General features: G+C 45.1%; 1 protein-coding gene and 1 long non-coding RNA gene across 9 annotated transcripts in view; one reads left to right on the forward strand and one right to left on the reverse strand.

Annotated features, from left to right (window-relative positions):
* The window catches only part of Slc24a2 (solute carrier family 24 member 2), a 212,585-nt gene extending 209,930 nt beyond the window's left edge, over positions 1 to 2,655 (forward strand). For all 6 annotated transcript variants that reach the window (XM_010630906.3, XM_033757744.1, XM_010630905.3 and 3 more), the window contains one exon: positions 1,908 to 2,655. In XM_010630906.3, coding sequence (XP_010629208.1) covers positions 1,908 to 2,157 — 250 coding nt within the window. In that variant the 3' untranslated portion in view covers positions 2,158 to 2,655. The remainder of the gene's footprint in view (positions 1 to 1,907) is intronic.
* LOC109118266 overlaps positions 17 to 20,760 on the reverse strand; it is a 41,618-nt gene continuing 20,874 nt past the window's right edge. For all 3 annotated transcript variants that reach the window (XR_002025563.1, XR_004514894.1, XR_002025562.2), the window contains one exon: positions 17 to 1,166. This is a non-coding gene — a long non-coding RNA (uncharacterized LOC109118266). The remainder of the gene's footprint in view (positions 1,167 to 20,760) is intronic.

Below are 20,760 nucleotides of genomic sequence, written 5' to 3' on the forward strand. Positions count from 1 at the left end.
GTGTGTGTGTGTGTGTGTGTGTGTGTGTGTGTGTGTTGTGTGTGTGTGTGTATTCTGTGTTGGCTTTCTTTTGCTGTGATACATACCTGAGCTAATCAGTGGAGAAAAGGGTTATTTTGGCTCACGGTTTCAGAGGTGTCCACCCATGGTCACTTGTCCCGTTGCTTAGGACTGTGGTGGCATAGGAGCTCATGTGGCAGACCTGCTCATGGGGGCCAGAAAGCAAACACAGAGAGAGGAAGGGGCCAGGGTCCCAGGATCCCTGCTAAAGGCACGCGCCAGTGACCTCCCTTCTTCCTACCAGGCCCAACCTCAAGGTCCACAGACTTCCAGTAGCACCACAAGCTGGTGACCAAGCCTCTAAGACATGGCCTCTGGGAGACATTCAGTATCCTCACTAGGGCATGCGGATGAATAATGTAAAATGGTGTAGGGTCTTTGTCTTCAGAAGACATGAACGTGGGGAGAAGGGTTCCACAGGACAAGGCCCTAGTAATGGTTCTCACTTTTGCATCATCACCACCACCCTTACCCCAACCCCAATCCCAGTTTCTAACTTCCCATTGCGGAACCAGGCTTCCAGGACTGCCCCTTTCACCAAAAAGCTGGCATTAGCCCTGTTCCACACTGCTGCTGGGGAGCTGCACCCCAACAGTGCTCCCTGAAGAAGTGCCTGCCAGCCGGGCTTTGGTGGGCAGAGCGCAGGGACTGACTGCCACGTGGCCGTTCCATCAGTCACTTCCCCTTTGCCTGGGGTAACACACGCTCCCAGAAGGAAGTCTGCACGTGCCAGGCCCGCAGTGTGTGAGCCCTGCTGTGCACGCTCTCTCCAGTAACTCACTGACCCTTTCACGCTCATCATTTCTCTCACAACTTACTAGCTTTTCATTTGGAGAACTAGTTTTGAAAGGATACTTCCTCTTCCACACCCATGAGATCAGGCCAACACTGAACCACCTCACCATGCAGCAGGCCCGGCCGGCCGAGTCCGTCTCTCCCAGCAGATCCCATGATCAGGCCCGGGGGTGGATCCAGCCGTGTTCCCCAGCCCCTGGGGGTCCCATGTCACTTGATGTCTTCAGGAATGCTCACTGCTCTCCCAGAGTCCCGGTCAGTCTCATAGCATTCCTGGCAATTAGCTCTCCCGATGTTTGAGAATCACCACCCTGTATGAAAGATGTTTGAGAATCACCACTCTGTATGAAACAACAGATGTTATCAGATATCAGAAGCCCAGGGGGAATAATGAAAAGGAGGATAACAGGTATAACATTTAAAAATACACACTGCAGATCTTTCAGAAGAAAATTCTTTTAATCTAAAGATCACCCAACTCTTTTCCAGAATAATCTTCACACTGCTAGCTGGCATCGTGGCCCACACCATCATCATGTAATTTTACTTGCTTTTAGACTGTTAATTAAATCATTGTTATTGTTTTTAAAATAATTTTCTATGATTTCACCACTCATTTCTCTCCCTTCTTTCCATTTATCTTCTCCTCCCCTCACCTTGTAAACATATGAATAAGGGAAACTTTGGGGAGAGTGAGGGCAGGAGGGGTAGGGATGAAAATGTAAGCTGTGTCATGTGGTGTGTGAATCTGCCCGAAAGAAATCCATGAGTCTTTTTTAAATCCTCGAGTTCACCTTCTCAGTGCTGAGAACATCTTAATCTCCATCTGGGAGGAGACAAAAGTAATTTCAAATGGGATGTAGAAGTTCCCTGCTGCAGTGTCTTTCCCCACCCATTTTTCAGGAAATGAACACAGGTTTCTGAGGCGCACCCGACCCGCCGTGAGTCCCCGGGTCACAGCATGCAGGCTCGGTGAGGCCAGTGCCTCCCTGAGGTGTGAGCCCCCTCCTCCTGCTCCTAACGCTGTCTCCGCCCTCCCCTCCCGGCCACAGGCTCCCGCTGCCCTGGCTGCTGTACACCCTCATCCACGGCTTCCAGCCCGTGGCCGTCAGCAGCAACGGACTCTTCTGTGCCATCGTCCTGCTCTTCATCATGCTGCTCTTCGTCATCCTCTCCATCGCACTCTGCAAATGGCGGATGAACAAGGTGCTGGGCTTCACCATGTTCGGCCTCTACTTTGTGTTCCTGGTGGTCAGCGTCCTCCTAGAAGACAGGATCCTTGTGTGCCCCATCTCCATCTAGTAGAACAGCCCTATCTGAAACTGACAGCGCGCTGGCCCCTCTTACTCCAGGCTCTGGCTCCGTCACCACTCGAGCCCTGGGTGCCAGGCGTCCTCGTGGCCCTCCCAGCAGGTGGGCGGATGGACGGGTGGACATGCGTCCTTGCCGCAGAAGTGACAGGAGGGAACCATCGTCGTGGGGCCTCTCCACTCACCCTGACGGGTACTCCTCGCTGGCCGGAGGTACATTCATTGTTAGGATGCAAACAGGACAGCCGCTCTACACATATTATAAATATACACATGCGGAAACACATCCTGCCTGTTCCTGTCCTATGCCTCCTTCCATTCCTATAGATTAATATATAACTGTACACAAAATTATATAGAAAATTTATATATATATATATATACAAAAGTACAAATGCATCTCTTCAGGGATAGCTCTAGTATATTTATAGTACCTATTTGAAGAGGGGCATCAACCTGCAACCTTCAGTCTGGGCTTTAACTCACAAGCTGAAGAGAGAAAATTTATATATATATATATATATATACAAAAGTACAAATGCATCTCTTCAGGGATAGCTCTAGTATATTTATAGTACCTATTTGAAGAGGGGCATCAACCTGCAACCTTCAGTCTGGGCTTTAACTCACAAGCTGAAGAGGGAGATCATGATAACAGATAGAGGCGGCCCTGCTGCAACCTCTGGCCTCCCTTGGACTTTACAGGGACCCTATCTAGTAAGGTAGACAGTGTGGATTAGCAGTTTTCAGGGAGGAAGACTTAGCAGAGAGTCTTAGAAACTCAGAGTTGAGCCCTCCAAAATGTTCCCGCAAGCCAAACAAGGAAGGCTGTCTGCCCACCCCGCTGGGGTCATGGATCGACCTTCATCAGGGCTTCAGGGCAGACAGAGGTAAACCCAGACTGCACCCGTACTAGTTTGGGAGGGGTGACCGGGACTGGGTCTGTTTGGTTTTTTTTCTCATATTGCCCCAGCATGCAAGTAGAAAATATGACTGCAAACCAAATTAGTGCTTTTCTAGGACAACAGAACTATACACACTGAACCTGTATCATTCCAACATACATCCCATTATCATCAAAAGGAGGCAGTTTTAGCTGTGATCGTACTTTGAAGCTAAAGGCTCACTAGTCAGATGCCTGCTGAAGAGCCCAGACCTGTGACGGACACCACCCCACAGCAGTGCTCAGCCAGGCCCTTCCAATGTGGTCACAAAGGGCTTCAGAGTCTAAGAATCATGACTCTCGTCATCTGCATGAGCTCTAGTCAATCCTGCCTGGATGGGGACAGCTCAGAGATCTTTGAGGAGAGCGCACTCGGTGCCCAGAAGGGCTCTGAGTCTATTCAAGGGTTTGGTAAGAGCCCACAGACACCGGTGTCTCTCCCCTGGGAGGACCCCATCTGGACTCTTCCTGGTTTTAGGGTACGCTAAAGACTGCACTCCCTCACCTCATTATACTGGTTTTGCACCAGTTAGCCCAAAGTTTTGATTTAATTTTGCTCAGCTTTACACGGAGCATTCTCATTCAGTTCCCTCAAGTTCTGTTTGACACTTTGTATTATTTCTCAGGTCTACTTCAGTGGAAAATAAATTAGCAGGGAGTGGGAGTCAGCAAACTAAACTGATGAAAAGATACGCAGAACCTTCCATTTCCCCAGGGGGCAGGGTGCCCGGTCCTCGACCCATCCTGCTCTGGTTGTCACACACCACTCATGCACCCTGAGGCCACCTTGCATGCTCCTGTCTGCAGTCGGTGTGGCGCTGACCATGTCGTGAGCCCACACCACGCCTCTTCACATAGGGAGACAGGAGGCAGGATTCCAGGCTGAAGGCCAGGACCAGACCAGAGCCCCAGGCCAAGGCTGTTCCTCCCGGAGGCCTCAGCTCCCTCGCAGAGCAGCAGCAGGAAGTGCCCATCCCCGCCCTGCGCTGGCAAGGAAACAACACTCCAAAGGGGGGCCATCCCGGCCCACCCAAGAGAGCACGAAGCCAGGCAGCTGCCCTGAGGTGCTAGCTTTCCAGGCTCTACAACTGCGCAAAGTTGGGTTTTCAGATATGTGGGAGGAAGAAACCCGCATCTCGCTCATCAAAGGCAGGACTTAGTATCAGCAGGAATTTGTGTTGGGTGTTTGGAGTTTTTAATGGGTTGTTTGCCCTGTTACTGCTTGAAAGGGAACACAGCCCGTTATGTGTGAATCCTAGTCCATTAACTAGTTTGTTCTCGGGAAGGGTTACGGACGTGACTTTGTTCTGATCCCGGCTGTCCCTGATCCTCCCCCGCCTCCCTCTGCCTCCTTGCTCCTTCCCATTCACTCCTTGCTCACCCTGAAGATTCACCCAAGCAGCCAGCGAGAATTTTCCTTGCCAAAGAGTTGGTAGCTCCATTTCGCAGGGAGTGTTCCGATCCTTAATGAAAGGCTGCTTCTGAGAAGACAGCATTCCACGCCTATTTCTCAGGTGCATTGTGTGCAGTAAGCATAGCCAAGGAAGCACTGTTCCCTGGTTGAATGGTGGACAGGCACCTCTGCCACTTGCCCTTGCTTTCTCTTCGTGTATGTCTTTGAGTGTGCGGTCAGGTGTTAGTGCAACATCGTTTACACAGTTATAGGAAACTTTCCACATCAGGGTTTCCATCTTTAAGCTCTCTCCTACATGCCTGTGTATGTGAGTACCCAGTTTGTGCAGTATCCGTTATGTCACCACTCTCTGACCTAACCATATTCACAGCCCCACAGCAAAGAACATCAAGTTTGCCAAAGCTAAGGAAAAGGGAGGTCCTGCACACCCACCAAAGGGAACACTCCACCTGGTCTCCAAAGGTCACCGTGTTCTATGCACATTCACATACAAACACACATATGCACTTATGTTTTCTCCGTCCCAGAATATACATTTACAGCCTTAAGGAAATGGCCAGCCATACCCCTACTGCTGATGTAGAGGCAAAGAGCAGGCAGCAGGAAGCACAGGGGAAAAGTCAGACTGCAGATACCCTCCTTGCTTCTCTCAAGCAATGTACAAAATAAGAGCAAAATTTCCTACCAACATCTTACTACATCTAAAATAAATGAGCTGCACCCTAACGGTTTCACAGCAAACCAATAGGCCTCACTTGCTGTCACCTCTCCTGCAACCCAGGCCACCTCAGGACAGGAAAACAACTTGGTTCAAACCAAAAATTCTAAAGTAGAAACTTCTAAATGGCATCTGAGGATGCCCACGTGTCTAGCTGCCCTCTCAACCTGAAGGATTGCTGATGGCCTCAAGCACCTGATGAGATGGTGCTGTTCTTCTTCCCAGGACCTTCGAGGAATCGAGTGAAGGCAGATCAGGGAGCAGAAAGTGTGTGCAGGGACCAAGGGAGGGGGTTGTTTATTGGCTCCACAGATGCAGCAGAATAGCTTAAAACCTTACCCAGAAGATTATAAAAAGAGGCAAGGACTGCTTTATAGTCAGAGAAAAAGCCTCATAAGGCTTCTAACAGGTGTCACCTGATGGGGCCATTATAATTTACTTTATAGGGAAGACATGAATCAGGTGGTTTGGAGCCCTTTCAGCAAAACACAGCCACCTCACTGCTTAGATCACGTCCCTCTGTCGGTGTGCATCCACCCCTGGGCAGGGGAGCGGCAGACAGGGCTCTACTGCTCATCTTTTCAATGTCTCTGCGGCGGCGAGACCGGACAGGAGCTATAAAGGAAAGCGCCAGCTCCCAGGCCAACTTCTTAGAAAGTTAAGTGAGGAAAAGACAAGTGGCGGAGCTGCTTGCCAGACAGCTGAAGATGGCACTTATGTCACAATAATGTTCTGTGGAAATCATTGCACTGACGATCTGAAATAGGCCTGACGGCCCGTCGGAATGCAAGCAGGTCCTAAAATGTCAGTGTGCTTCTTCCTCACATCTGTGCACACGTGTACACACTTAAATTATGTGAATGCCAAGCTCCTTGCCCACTGCTACTCCCGTAGGTTAATGACCTATTACAGACGACAGACAAAAGAAAGAAAAGCTGTTCTCAAAGTGATTTCCAAGGAAGTGTGCTCCAGAAGCTGAAGCTCATTCTCACTAAACCAGATCTTACCCCACCTGGTTTAAAATACTTAAAAGATGCACCCTCAAGGCCTGCTCCTCCCTCAACACTATCAGCTTCAATTAGCAGACAAGGCCTTGGCATTAGGGGCTGGCAAAGGTGAGAAATGGAAAGAAAGGAGAAATTAACTGACTTTTCCTAGGAAAGCAAGTGTCACATCGAAATTTACCCCTATGTCATTCAAAATGGTTAAAAATAGCAGGCTTTTTAAAACAATTACGAGGGCCCATATACAGTCCCTGATTTTAAATCCCTTCTCCAGAGACCGTGGAAAAGAAAAGTAACCACACCCACAACCCTCTGTCATCTGAGTTAAGCTCCCTGCCTCTGTAGTCTCTTGCTGCTTTTTTTCTTCTTGAACCTTCATGTTCTTTGAAACACAGAGCAAACAAGAAAAGCAATAAAGGAAATAGAGCCGGCCCAGCGCCATCCTGTCATTACACATTACGATATTTCCTTCATTTCACCAGGGGCCGAGCCAGCAGGAGGCTGTGGGTTTCTGCGGAAGTTGCAGGCAACACGTATGGCTGTACATAGACGGTGTGTGTTATGCGCGTGGTCTCCACAGAAGGTGCACAGTGCCTGGTGCACATCTCCCTCCCGTGTGAGTGTCGGCCTCACTCCACAACACAGAAACCCGCAGCGTTCAAGCTGGCTCGTGAGCTTGTACCAGAGACGGTGACAGGTAACTAAATTCCATGGCGTCACAGAGTGAGGGCTGCACGGAACACCCTACACGATTAACAGCCTGGAAAACCTAAAAGAATTATTTCAAAAGAAACCAATCCCAAAGTCTGAGGGTGCTGTATTTGCAGGGTGCCAGCAAAGATCTAATTCCATTAAGAGTTTGTCCAGTGGTCACCATATCCAAAAGACAGCGTCCTCCAGCAAAGCGAGCCCACGGAGGTGCTCGTGCTGCAACCACAGCAGAAAGCCTCCCCTGTTAGCCCTGGTCCCTCCAGCTTCCAGCTGAAGGCTTCAGCTTTTTCTTTCTTTTTAACAGAAAGCAGCTGCACACAGGCAATCTTCACTCTGCCCCAACATAGTTCTACATCGCCAGTAAGTGACCCTTTACCTCCTTCATCCACAGTATCCTTACATTTTTATTTTGAAGTCCTTTTTACTCATCCTAATCGATTTTGCAGTTCTTCTCTGCTATTTTTTTAAACATTCTACTGTGTTCTAAGGCATTGTGCCTTGTGACAGATCACGACACAAGTACAGGTCTGAACAGTGCTGAGTTTTGGCCCCTTGTTACGCACCCCTTTCATTCTCCCCTTCTAAAAAGTCACACTTTGTTGCTATCTCACATTTATCTCTGTTCCTGGAGCCCCTGTCTCTCCTCAAGACCTCTGGGTGAAGCCAGAGTGTTTCCCAGCGTGCCAGTGCATTTGTGTAGGTGACTAGCTTTCTAACCTCACCTCCACATTTGAAGTCCTAGCTGGGCTGGTCCTTACCCTCCTGCAAGGTTCCCACCACCAAGCGACCTTGGACTTGGCCAGTTTAACAAGCACTCTCGCTAACTCCTCCTCCTTGATGTGAGTACTGGAGCTCCAACTGCTTCTTGGGGGCAGTCCCTGCTGTCAAGATGTGGACAGGGTTCACCACCACAGTTAAGTGGGGAAGTAGGGACCTTCAGAGGATCAGTAGGTCTTGATTACACAGGCGCCAGCAGGGCCTGGTGCTCCAGTGACAGGTGTCAGCATGGGCTGACAATGAGGCCGGGCTCGGTCTGCTTTCCAGGTCTCCACCCCACACTCACCAAGAGTTCAAAATGGGAGAGACACCACTTTAGATCCCTCCAACACTCTGGGCTTACGCTCACCTGTGACAATTTACCAAAAGGAATGAGTGTTTTCTTTTTAAATAGAAAGTCAGGGAAATAAAGGGGAGCCCCTCTTACCTCCCAGTACTGCAGTGTGTTCACTTCCTCTGTGAGAAGCTGGACAGGAACTGCTGGTTAGTGTCCCAGCCTAGGAAAAGCATCTACGGCTCACCAAAAAGCCAGGAGTTTTCTCTTGCAGTCTTATATACTGGGTTATGTATTGCTTCCTAATGGATCTGTAAGTAACTAAAGTCTTGGGGACTAATGGTTCTCTAAAATATTCAGCTAACCAAAAGAGAATGCTAATTTTTTAAATAATAATGTCAGACCAAAAAAAAGAGGAAAAAAGTAAATCTGAATGCCTGAAAAAAATCATTTCAAGGATGAAACTGCATGTGCGAATTAAGGGTAGATAACTCTTCGCCATTTAATTAAACAAGTCTCTAATTCTCATCCGGATAAAACTGAAGGACAATGGATGCCCTTTGGGTTTTTTAATCTTTGAATATTGCACTTTATAGTACTTCATAAGAGACGACTGTCTTAATTAAAGCCATAAAATTCCAATAATACATATATTCAGGACTTCTGAATATAGTAAATCAATAAGCAGTCCACGCAAGAGCCATTCCTGTTTTGTATTGTTTGTTGTAAATTGGAGTTTTATCTGTTCTATTTTAATTACCTATACTTAATGTTCTAGACAATCCTAATCTACTAATAAATTTCAGATGTGTACTTTAATAAAACTGAAAAATCAAATTATTCATTTCACAAAAGCATTTTTCATTTTAAAAATAGGCTGTTATACATTTCCTTTAAATAGCAAATGTGGTATCAGAATACTACATTGAAAATATTTCCTTTTAAAAATTATAGGTTAACTGTTTTTCAGGAACTTTTCTCATGCAAAGCAAAATGCACCCATATGGAGAATGAAATGTACAATTAGCAAAAATACCTGGGAAATTTAAGATGTGATTTGAGTTTTTATATAAATATAGGATGTCTAAGAAGTTCCCTTATAAAAATGGCAAGTAGAGATATAAACTCATCAATAATTTCTTACACCTAAATGAGTAACCTTTTTTGAGAAACATGTAATACAGCGGTTTCATAATGCATTAGATGATTTTCCCCCTTTCCTACTAAAATGCACAATTTCTGGCCTAATATGGTGGACCGTTTGCATACATACATACACAGATGCCTATACAAATAAAAACTTTAATGTTTTACTTTATTGTAACATTTTATATAATTTGAGTGAAAGCTAATAATGTATTTTTAAACTAACTAATATATAAAAAGCATTTAATAGCCTAGAAATATCTGCCACAGCTGGGTACCTAAATTATCTACATAGAATAAGCACATTGGACAACCCATCAATTTTATGCTTCGATAGCCAACCTGCCCTCAAGAAAGGGCACAGGGCCAGTGGCACCCTCTGCCAGGAGCTATTTCGGGGCCTGAGGAGTCTCTACAAAGAGTGGAGACCCTGTCTGGAAGAGGGTCCCGTGCTGTGGGGCATGCAGAGTCTGTCACTGTGCCCCACATCCAGCTTTGCCCCTTCATCTGCTTAAGTTTGGGGGACAATCAAATGAAAGCCACAAGCAACAGCTCCCGTGTTCAAACTGCAGACTCAAAAAGTGAATCAAAACTGCCCTCCTGATTTAATGAAGTTGCTGCTAACACTATAGGAAAGATAAATTATACTTTTGTTATTTGCATATTTTTTAAACAGAAAAAAAGTATCAATGTTGATTCCAACATGGACATTGGCCCTGTAACATGTAAAATCTTTTCTGGACAGGTTGTGTAAAAAACATCAGAATGCATTGAGAATCTTCTCTTCGGGCTATTTTGAGACACAGTGCATTCATGTGCACTCCTACATTCACCCTCCTGTGCAATATAGCTTATTACCCTGACTTGATCATTACCGGACGTGTACATCACACTGCACTCCATAAACATATACAAGCCTTATGTGTCAAACAACAAAAATAACTTTAAAACATTTTTATGAATATTTGGAAAAGATTTTAAAACATATGAGAGTGCCATTTTTGCAAAGGATCTTTTTAGAGAAAGATGTGGTCTCATGCTTCTGTTTGCCTCCGTTTTAAAGAATTTAATCCCTTTCTTTACCCCTTTAAGAATCCAGTGGATGCACTTCTAAACGATTTTTGTCATTGTGTGTATGTGCGCACACGCGTGTGTTGCTTGCAAGCACATTCACTGGGTGACAGGGTCTCTGGTGACACTATCACTGTGTCCTCTGTGACTGCGTCTGTACCTAACTGAAACAGGCTGTGTGGAGCACTATATCCCTGTCACACGGATAAGGTTGCTTCTTGTCCCACTGTCCACATCTTTGTGCTTCTGCTACTGACAACAACTTATAGTATTTCACTCTATGTAGCTAAGTCTCTTTGGTGTGAAAAATAAGAGTAATAAAACTATTGTCCAAAAAAAAGTGTTATTTGGTTTTTGATAATTATCCTTTCCTGCAGCTAATCAGGACATTCAGGGTCTCAAGAAATTCATGCCCAGTGGTGTAAGTTTTAAGGCAAGGATTCAAGATGATGGGGGCACACAGGGGTTACTGTTCATTATAACTGCAATTTACTGGATTATTACTGTTGTAAGTTGAGCTTTTAAATGTCTGTTGTAACCTTATGCCCAAAAGGTCTATTCAAAGCAATTGGGGTTTTTTTGGTACTGGGGATCAAACTAGGGACCTTGCACTTGTGAGGCAGGCGGCAGAACCCCTGAGCTAAATCACCAGCCCAAAGCAACTGGATTTTAATGAATTGAATATACTGAGAATATAAATTCAAAAGATCAGAGTTACCTAAGACTTTAAGGTAAACATAAAATCTTGTTATCAATGTAATATTTTTATATAAACATAAGAATTCATGATCACTTTTTTCTTTGATTATACTCAATAAACTCATAAATTTAAAAGATTACATTCTAAGCTGGGCATGGTGGCACACATGTATAATTCCAGCATTCAAGAGGATGAAGCAGGAGGATCACTGCAAGTTCAAGGCAACCTGGGCTATATAGTGAGTTTAAGGCCAGCCTGTGCTATATATAGCATGACCCCGACTCAAAAAACAAATAAAATTCTATATAATTAAGTCATTTATGAATTAATTCCCCTGAGGTGTTTTTTAAATTGTACTTGTTTAACATATCTGATTCTCTAAAACATTCCAAACCTGACAAAATTAAACCTAAAAAATAAAATTGTCCTACCCACAAACCCCAATTAATGTAATAAATCAAACAAATGAAATACAGTAAACTGAATTATAAACATTTTAGTACCATTTAAAAACTTAATACAAATCACACCTTCAAAATTAGTGAGCCTAACTACACATGTCAAAAATGTAATCAGACAGGGCTGGGGATTTCGCTAAGTGGTGCTGCCGCCTCCCTCGGAAGTGCAACGTCCAGAGTTTGATCCCCGTCCCCCCCAAATATGTAATCTCTTTAAAACACCTTAAAATAAAAATATACATAAAAGATCCCAATGGTTTTAAAACTTATTCCTAAACCGCACCAAAGTGTTAATACTATGAATTGAATTTACTTCACTCGCTCTACATTTCTATAACATCTTCCTGGGCTTTGAAAATCACCCCGCTGCCGGGCAGATTCACTATCTTGGGCAGATAAGATGCCTGAGGGTGAGGCTTATTTACCACCTAGACAGCCTGTGTCCGGGACGTGGCACAGGGAAGCTGCCCGAGACACTGCTGGAGCAAAAGTGAGCGTGCGGCCCTCCCTCCCTGAGCCATGCAGTCCTGCGCCGTGGAAGGCCCGCCCTCGCCAAGACCACGCCTTCCCTCTGCCACACGTCCTGGGAGACCCAGTGAGCATCACCACGACGACCATTGTTATTTTTTTCAGTTGAAATCTTTTTCAAAATTCCGTGTCCTTATTTAGGTAGGTGAATTCTGGGTTACAATTTTGCGCTGTACCACTTGGTTATATTCAATTCATCTCTTTATTGCCTGGTTGGATTCATTATTCTGTTCATAACTTTCTTATTGGTTCTGACCACGGTGCCCAGCATGGTACCGACATGCAAAGTGCTTTGCATGCATCGTTTCATTTAATCCACGTAACAACTCTGAGTTGGGCACCACCATTATTACTGTTTCATAGATAAAAAAATTTGAGGCCCAAAGACATCCAGTAACATGCTCAAGGTCACACAGCATCAGAACTGAAATTTGAGGCTGAATCCTTCCATTGCCCAAGTTTGAGCTCTAAATCATTTCTTTCTGCTTCTCCCCCTCCATTAGCTATAATTATCCCAGGCCCCAGATTCACAATTGTAAAGCCAAAGTAAGGACACCAAACTCAAGCAAGTACCTTTCCTCTTTTCTTGGTCTTGCTAAACTTATGCTTCTTTTATTGTTGTTTATTTTTAACATTGTTTTGTTTTCTTTTTAAAACAGGTCCTCACTCTAATGCTCCTTCATCACTTCCCAAGTGCTGGGATAATAGGTGTGTGCCAGGGCAACTTCTCTAAAGTCACATTTCTCAGTAGGAGGTAGGCGCACACCAGCTGCCCTTGATTGAGTGAACTTGGCACTTCCATAACAGATATTCTGGGCTCAAAAATTATTTGCTGATGGGTGCTATCTTGTGCACTGTATTATACTGTACCTCTGGCTTTTATCCATTAGGAACCAGTTGCAACAAAGAAAAATACATCTCTAGATATTGCCAAATGTTCCTTCGAAGAGCATCGGTGGGGCAAAATCGCTCTTAAGTGAAAACCACCACTGTTCTGTCAGATACAGCTCAGCCAGCTACCTCTGGACCTCCAGGGCCAATGCAGACACACCCTACGCTTCAGCCACTGTGTGCCCTGCAGACCCTAGCATGGCCTTGTCAAATAACCCGCAGTAAAAGCCCTCTCCCTCCCGCTCCCCTTCTCTCTCTCCCTCCCTCTCTCCCTTCCTCCCTTCCCCCTCCCAGCACTTACATCACCGAGATACATTAGCTGACAAGCACAATTGAAAGGAGGAAAGATTTCATTTAGCTCATGGTTTCAGGAGGTCCAGTATGTGATTGGCAGCCTCCAAGGCAGGAGCCTAACGGTGGGAGGACATAGCAGAACAAAGTACAGCTCATGGTGGCTGAGAAGCAGAGCCAGGGAACAACCAGAGAGGAACAGCTGAGGGACCATATATAGTATCAAGGCCATGCCTCTGTGACCTACCTAGACACATCTAGGAGTGTGCTTTACTAATCCGCCAGGCACTTCTTAATCCAATGAAGGTGACGTGTCAGAATTACCAACAATCCACCCCTTGTCAACCTCACACCCAAACACATCTCCTTAAACCACACTTAATCTCCAAATAAAGATAATAATTTCATAATTCCACCTAATACAATTATCCAAAGGTCAAAAAGAAACATAATAATTCCTTCCCCCAAAGTCTCAACAGTTCCACCATTCTTCAAAAGTCTAAATCCAAGACTCTGAGACTCAAGACACTCTTAGCCGTAAATATAAAAACAAGCTACATGGCCGGGCGTGGTGGTGCACGCCTGTAATCCCAGCACTTGGGAGGAGGAGGCAGGAGGCTCGCTGTGAATTGAGACCAGCCTGGGCTACATAGTGAGTTCCAGGTCAGTCTCGACTATACAGTGAGACCCTGTCTCAAAAAAAAACAAAACAAAAAAACAAGTTTACATAATTCCAAGGTACAATACCAAGATAAATGGTAAATATTTCCTTTCCAAAAGTGAGAAATAGATGGATAGGCAAGAATTGGACCAAAGCAAGACCGAAGTCCATCAGGACAAACATTAAGTCCTGTAGCTCCATGTCTGGCATCCAAGGTACACGTGGTAGTCCTCATCCAGAAGACACCAGTGAACTTGAGATCTGAAGGGCTGCCCAGTCTACAGTCACACCATCCTGAATGTGCCTAATCTCATCTAAAAGCCTGCCCAGGGCTGAGTGTGGTGCTGCACACCTACAATCCCAGGCACTCAGGGGGCTAAAGTAGAAGGATCACAAGTATAGGGCCAAGCTAAGGTAATACAGTGAGATCCTGTCTCATAAATAAAATAAAATTGTAGCTCCATGGTAAAGCATTTGCCCTGGGTTCCATCCAGCACCACCAAAAAAAAAAAAAAAAAAAATTAAGGCACAGGCCAGTCAGTAGTAATATACTAAGGGATAATGTATAATATACATTTCAGTATGGGTATCAGGCTCAGCCAAGCCAAAACTACTGCTTGGTCAGTCTTGTCTTTAGGGCCAGCTGGAACATTAACCACATCCTATATATTTCTACAGAGACAACCCTTCCTCACTGAAAACCCAGAGTTAGCAAATCATGGATAAATCTGCCATTAATCCTCCTTCATCCATAGCAGACATCAACAACTTATCACAGCACCACTTATTATACTTTTAAACAGCCATTACCAATCAGTTACCATGGCATGCAAGGGAAGACCTCTAACTGCCAAGCCCTAGCCCAGTGACAGCAAACCTTTTACAGTTTCCAATGATAACAACCAGCTGTGATATCCGTGCCACAGGTTCACCACCACTGTTCTAACCTAACTTACACATGAGGAAAAATGAGAACTAAACAGGCAATTTCATTTTCCTGAGATCACACAAGTAATGAGTTGAACTGGATATTTAGGGAGAGCATTTGCTACAAGAGCCAAAAGGCACCCGAGGCACTTTACATGTTGCCATGGGTATTTTATAAACCCAAACATGGTCCACGTGGTTCTTAGGGTTAAGAAGTTAACCCTATCCGTGAGAATCATGTAGAGATTTTTTTTAAGGCTTTTGCCTCTCAGATTTAATAAAAGAATTTCCAGTAGATAATAACAATTACCTCAGGGGCCAAAAAATATGTAGTTTTGCCAAAATTTATTTACAAACCTGATGGAATGTATGCAGGTAGCTCTTTCTGCTGCCCACAGCCAATGAACCATGGCCTTGAGACAGAATCGGGTCAGGAAGTGCTACAAACTCTCTGACTCCCCAGTTTCTTCCTGGGACCTTATTCAAATCTATTATCAATCACAACATGGTTTCACAGGACCTCAGAGAAAAAGAAAAAGAAGAAATCTTTTCCACATGGAAAAGACTGCTATTCATTACCACTGGCCTGTTCAGGCATGGTCTTTAGAATAGACAAGAGGTAGAGAGAAGACGCTGCCTATCCTCAGCATTCTCAGATTTCCTCTCTATCTCCAAGCTACTGCTTCTCACTGTTGTGTTTCCAACCAAGAGGCTATACCCGAAGGGCAAGTCAGAAACAACTGGAGGCTTTTTTCCACCACATAGTAAAACCCAGCCCTGCCACTTCCAGTTGCCCCTCCAATCTCACTAGTGTGCTCTCCCAGGTGAGAGCCTAGACAACCCTTGTGAAGGGAAAAGGCTACAATCATAGAGGTGTTAGGTGGGAAAAAAGATTGAAAATCCTGTTAGCTAAAGTCCTTCATCCCTATAAAAATTATAAATGGACCTAGAAAGAGTTTTTCTCCAAATGATCAAGAGATGGTCCTCTATTTATGCCTTCTATTTATTTATTCATTCATTCATTCATCAACAAGGGCTTAGGACCTGTGATGGGGCCATATACAAGGCTTAGTGCTGGGGTGCATGGTTAAATGCCAGTCCCCATTCTCAAAGACTTCATAGTCTTTAGGAGAATGCAAGTAAGTAATAAATGTAGGATTTGTACTAGAACAAGCACCAAGACTACCTAAATTTGTAATCCCAGATCTGCTGTTCACTAGCTGGGTGATGTACCCTTCTCTGTGCTCTACTTTTCCCACCAATAAGCTCACTACCCTGAGGGCTAATTTTATGTGGGTTAATTCAGTTAGTATTTACTTAAAAGACCCCTAGAAGAGTGTCTAGCTTATTATAATCAATATACAGCTACTTGATAAATAATTACTGCCAAAGGGGTCTCTACACCATTGGACCCAAGTCTAATTAATGTCACCTGGGGGAAAGCTTTAGTGATGAGACTGCCTGTGATTTGCAGTGGAAGGATGGGACATCTAAGAAAAGGAAACATTTGTACTGAGTGACAGATAGAAAAATTGTGCTATTTGAGGGGATGCCTTAGTGGGACCACCTTAATCCCAGCATCACACATTTTAGATCCAGCCACCTGCAAAAAGCCCCATACCAAATGAGACTTTAGGAAACATCCAGATACAAACTATAACACTCCACCCTGGCCCCCAAAGGACTCGTGTGCATCCCTTTATATGTAAGGCATTTAGTCTCCAGAAGTTGCCAAAGTCCTAACAGATTCAGCATTGCTGAAAAGTCCAACTCCAAAGTCTCCTCTGAGATTCAAGGCAAACCTAGCTGCAAACCCCTGTACAAGTGAAAGCTAAACACTTCCAACATTCAGTGGCACAAGACATCGACATTACCCTTCCTAAGGCACAAATAGGGTGACAGAAAAAAATGTAACCAAAGCAAGTCCAAAGTTCAGCAGGGCAAACATTTAGTCCCATGGTTCCATGCAGAGTGTCCAGGGAAGCCTGTGGCAAGATGTGAGCTCCAAAGGTCTTGGGTGGCTCTGCCCCTATAGTACCGCCGGTGATGGCAGCTCCCATGGCTTCTCTCTGGGGATGGCACTGCTCACTCCTTGCAGCTTTCCTCAGAAGATCCACATTCCAGGCTTCTCCAGACTTCTGGGGTGTCCACCGCATCTTTGGCTTCACACAGTGTCCTCCTGGGCACACAGCCTGGCCTCCCAGGCCTTCTTCTGAAATCTCGGTGGAAGCCTTCCTGACCCCTCAACTCTTGCTCTCTGCATGCACCTAAAACCAGCGCCACATGTTTGACGCCAGGGTCTGCTGCCAGCTGGGCAGTGGCAAAGCTTCCTCCTTTCTTGGCTGTCTAAGTGCCTGGATTGCTGAGTGCTGTGATCCTAATCTTGAGGAACAAATTCTCTAGGCCTCTGCCATCCTGGAAATTGGGCTTTGGGGCTCTCTTCTCAAAGCAAAGTCTTTCCACTTTGTAATTTGGGAGCTGCAAAGTGCGGGATCCTGCTGCTTCTTGTGTTGTCCTCAGGCCATCTTTTCTACACTTGATCTTAGCCAAAGGCCGAGAAGCGATGAACCATCTTTTCTATTGTTCTCTTCCTTTTCCACAACCAAGTTCTCTTCTGCTCCATCTTTGTGGATATTACTTACTGGAGATTCCCTTCTGTCCAAACTCAAAATGTTTTAAGTCATTCTGCTGGGCTCTTTGCTCGTGATTCTCAACAGAAATCTGGCTAAAAGCCCCTGACAGTAGCCATGCAATGCCACATTAGACAGCCTTGAAATTTCTTCTGTAAGATTGATTACTCCCCTGCCTTAGTCTCAGTCTCAGGCAAAGTCTCTGGACATTAGCAAAATACAGACAAATTTTCTGCCAAATCATAACACACATCATCTGGAGTTCAACAGCCATTGCAGTCCTTCTTCCCAGCAGAAATTTCCTGAGCTCAGTCTTTACCAGCATTTTTATCAGCATTCTGGTCTTCTTCACTATGACCAGAATCTCCCACCAAGCTCAGCTCAAAGCATTCCAGGGCTGCTTCTTCGGCTGGCATCTCCAAACCTTTCCAGACTCTTCCTACAAGCCCGTTGCAAAGGCTCCTGAACCACATGGTCAGGTACACTCATGGCAACTACCCCACTCTCTGTACAAAACTCTTGTCTTAGTTACTTTTCTCACTGCCAAGACAAAATACCCACCACTCAAAATGAAAGGAGGAACTGTTTATTGTAGCTCAGTTTGCAGAGGTTTCAGTTTAGTTTGTTGGCTCTGAGGCAGGACAGCATAGCAGAGGGACACTGCAGAGGAGAAAACCTTCATGGGGGAAGAAGGCAGCAAAGTCTCAAAGAAGCGAGTAACCACAGCAGCCTGCTTTCTGTCCCTTGTATTTCATCCAGGCTACCTGCCCTTAGGGCTGGTAGCACTCATACCCAGGGTGGGACACCCTTAATCCCAGCATCACACACTAGACCCAGTCACCTCTGAAAAGCCCCACCGATGACCACACAAGGCTTTGAAAGGACATCTAGATATAAACAATAACAGAGGAACAAAGTTCAGCATGCCTGGAAATGCTGGCAAGGCTATAAGGGAAAAAGGAACCCTTCTCCATTGTTGGTGAGAGTTTAAATCGGTACAAGCACTATGGAAATCAGTATGGATATTCCTTAAAAAACTAAAACTAGAGGTTCCATTTGATTCACCTATTCCCCTTCTAGGTATCTTTCCAAAAGAGTTAAAAGCATACCACAGTGATGTATAAACATGTTTATAGAAACACAACTTATAATAGCTAAATCTTGAAAACAGCCAACAGCCCACATGCCCATCAACAGATGAATGATAAAGAAAAAGTGGTATTCATATACAATGGAGTACTGCTCTGCCATCAAGGATAAACTTGAGTCATTTTTAGGAATATGGATGCACCGAGACAATAAGTTTAAGTGACTTAAATCAAACACACAAGTTTAAGTATCACATGTTCCTCTTGTATGAGAACCCCAAAAGATAAAAAAGGAGCAAAATGGAGGACAGATATTGGGAAGTAGAAAGAACATGTTCAAACGGGAAGGAGAACAAGGGAGGGTGGGGAGAGAAGGGAAGGAAGGGAAAAGGGATTTTAAAAAGAAAATGGAAGGCCAGGAGTGGTGGCGCATGCCTGTAATCACAGAACTTAGGAGGCTGAGGCAGGAGGATCACTGCTACAAGCCGAGCCTGAAGATGGCCCTTCACCTCCTCCCTACTCTTTCTCCTCCATAGACTAGATAGTCAAACAGACTGTGATTGTAGACCCCGGATGACACAACCCCAGAACACAGTTACATTATGTATCCTTCTTCCTTGTTCCCTTTCTCCGGATGCCTCGTCATGAGACAATCACGCTGTGTTCAGCCAAAGCCATGTAGGCCACGTAGCACAAGTCATACTGCCTTCACTGCCTATTTGTCTTACTCTATAAATAAAGAGCACACTGGACTCCAGGCAGCCATTGGCCATTAGCTCCCAACAGGCTATGGCTCCACTTGGTCCCAGCTCTCAAGCATAATCTTGCTATGTATCCTTCTTTCTTGTTGTTTTTCAATTTTCTTCTCTCACCGCTCTCCTTGGCTTCAGACCCTACGCTGTGCAGGTTGCGGCAGATCACCATGAGTTCAAGGCCATCCTGGCTACATAGTGAGTTCAGGGCCAGCCTGAGATAGAGTGAGACCCTATCTCAAAAACAAATAAATAAAAGGAAAGGAAACAACATGGAAGAAATGGAAATAAAACTTTTGTAAATGGGGAGATGGGTTGAAGGAAGGGAAGGAGAATGGGAAAAAAAGAATTAAGACATATTATGTACAAGAAGAAATTCCCTATGATAAATGTGACCATTATGCATGAAAAATGTACTAATTTTTAAAATATATTTTAAAAGGGAGGGGGAAAAAAAGGCAAAAAAGCTCAGTATGCCTGAAAGGGTAGGGTTTGCTGGGAAGCAGAGGGAATACGCTAAAAAGGTTGCAGAGGGCTTTCTCTAAACCAAGGAGCAGCCAGGACTCTTCTGCCACCAAAATTGCTTCACCAGCATTTGACATGGTCAGATGAGGGCTTAATAAAGTCCCCAACATGCACTGAAAAGAAATGGCTTATATTTGCTTTAAAACAACCTAGGGATGCAGGAGGAAGTAGATGTGGTACAGAAAAACCAGACTGGCTAAGTGTGAATAATGGTTAAGGCTGGGAGAGGCATACATGGGGTTCATCATGAAACTCAGTTACTATACAATTGAAAGTTTCCATTGTAAACTATTTTCTTAAAAGCATGGCCCAAAGAAAATGAACAGGCACTATCGCTCTCAGTGGTTAGTGGTCCTTTGTACTTCAGTGTAAAAGAATAATGTTGAGGGAGAAAGGACCAGTACAGCAAGGCAAAGGAGAGAAAGGCTATCAGAGAGGCTGGGCAGCAGACATGAGTCGGCCTCCCTCCCACACTACCTGCTCACCTGGCTCTCCTGCCTGCAGATTTGCGGCTGGAAGTTTTCTGCAATCCGCCCCTGCACTGTCCAGGCCAGGCCACTTCTGCTCTGCCTCCTGGCATCTGACACTAGTTCTGAGCGCACACTGCTGACTGGCTTCTTCCCACAGAGAACGTCCAGGGAACCTGTGACTTCCTTCAGCATATTTCTGGCTTCTTGGGTGACATTTTTTTCTGGAGTGAGGTTCTTCCTGGGGTCTGGACCCTTCCTGGGGTCACATCCATGCCATCTCCTCAGGGATAAAGGATTTCCTCCAGCACCCTGCGTCACAAGTAGAAATGGGGTCCCCACTTGGACTGGGGAGATGCAGAGAGAAGTCGAGCCCCGTGAGCCCCAGGAGTGGGATTTATCGGGGGTCACAATGGCAGGACAGGTGCTGCATGCCCACCTGAGAGAGGAGAGCAATTAATCCTGTACACACAGACGAGTGAGTAGAGGGAGTGCACCTCAAAGAAGGAAAATTCTCAACAAAGCTGGGATTTTTTATAAGCAGGCCAGGCAAAGACATGTTCATCAAAAAAGGGGGAAGTGTTCTTGTGCTAAGCTAATATTAAATGCAAAGAGGCAA

This window comes from Fukomys damarensis, unplaced genomic scaffold, assembly GCF_012274545.1.
Source record: "Fukomys damarensis isolate Sample0158 unplaced genomic scaffold, DMR_v1.0_HiC HiC_scaffold_31, whole genome shotgun sequence".
NCBI classification, from domain to species: domain Eukaryota; kingdom Metazoa; phylum Chordata; class Mammalia; order Rodentia; family Bathyergidae; genus Fukomys; species Fukomys damarensis.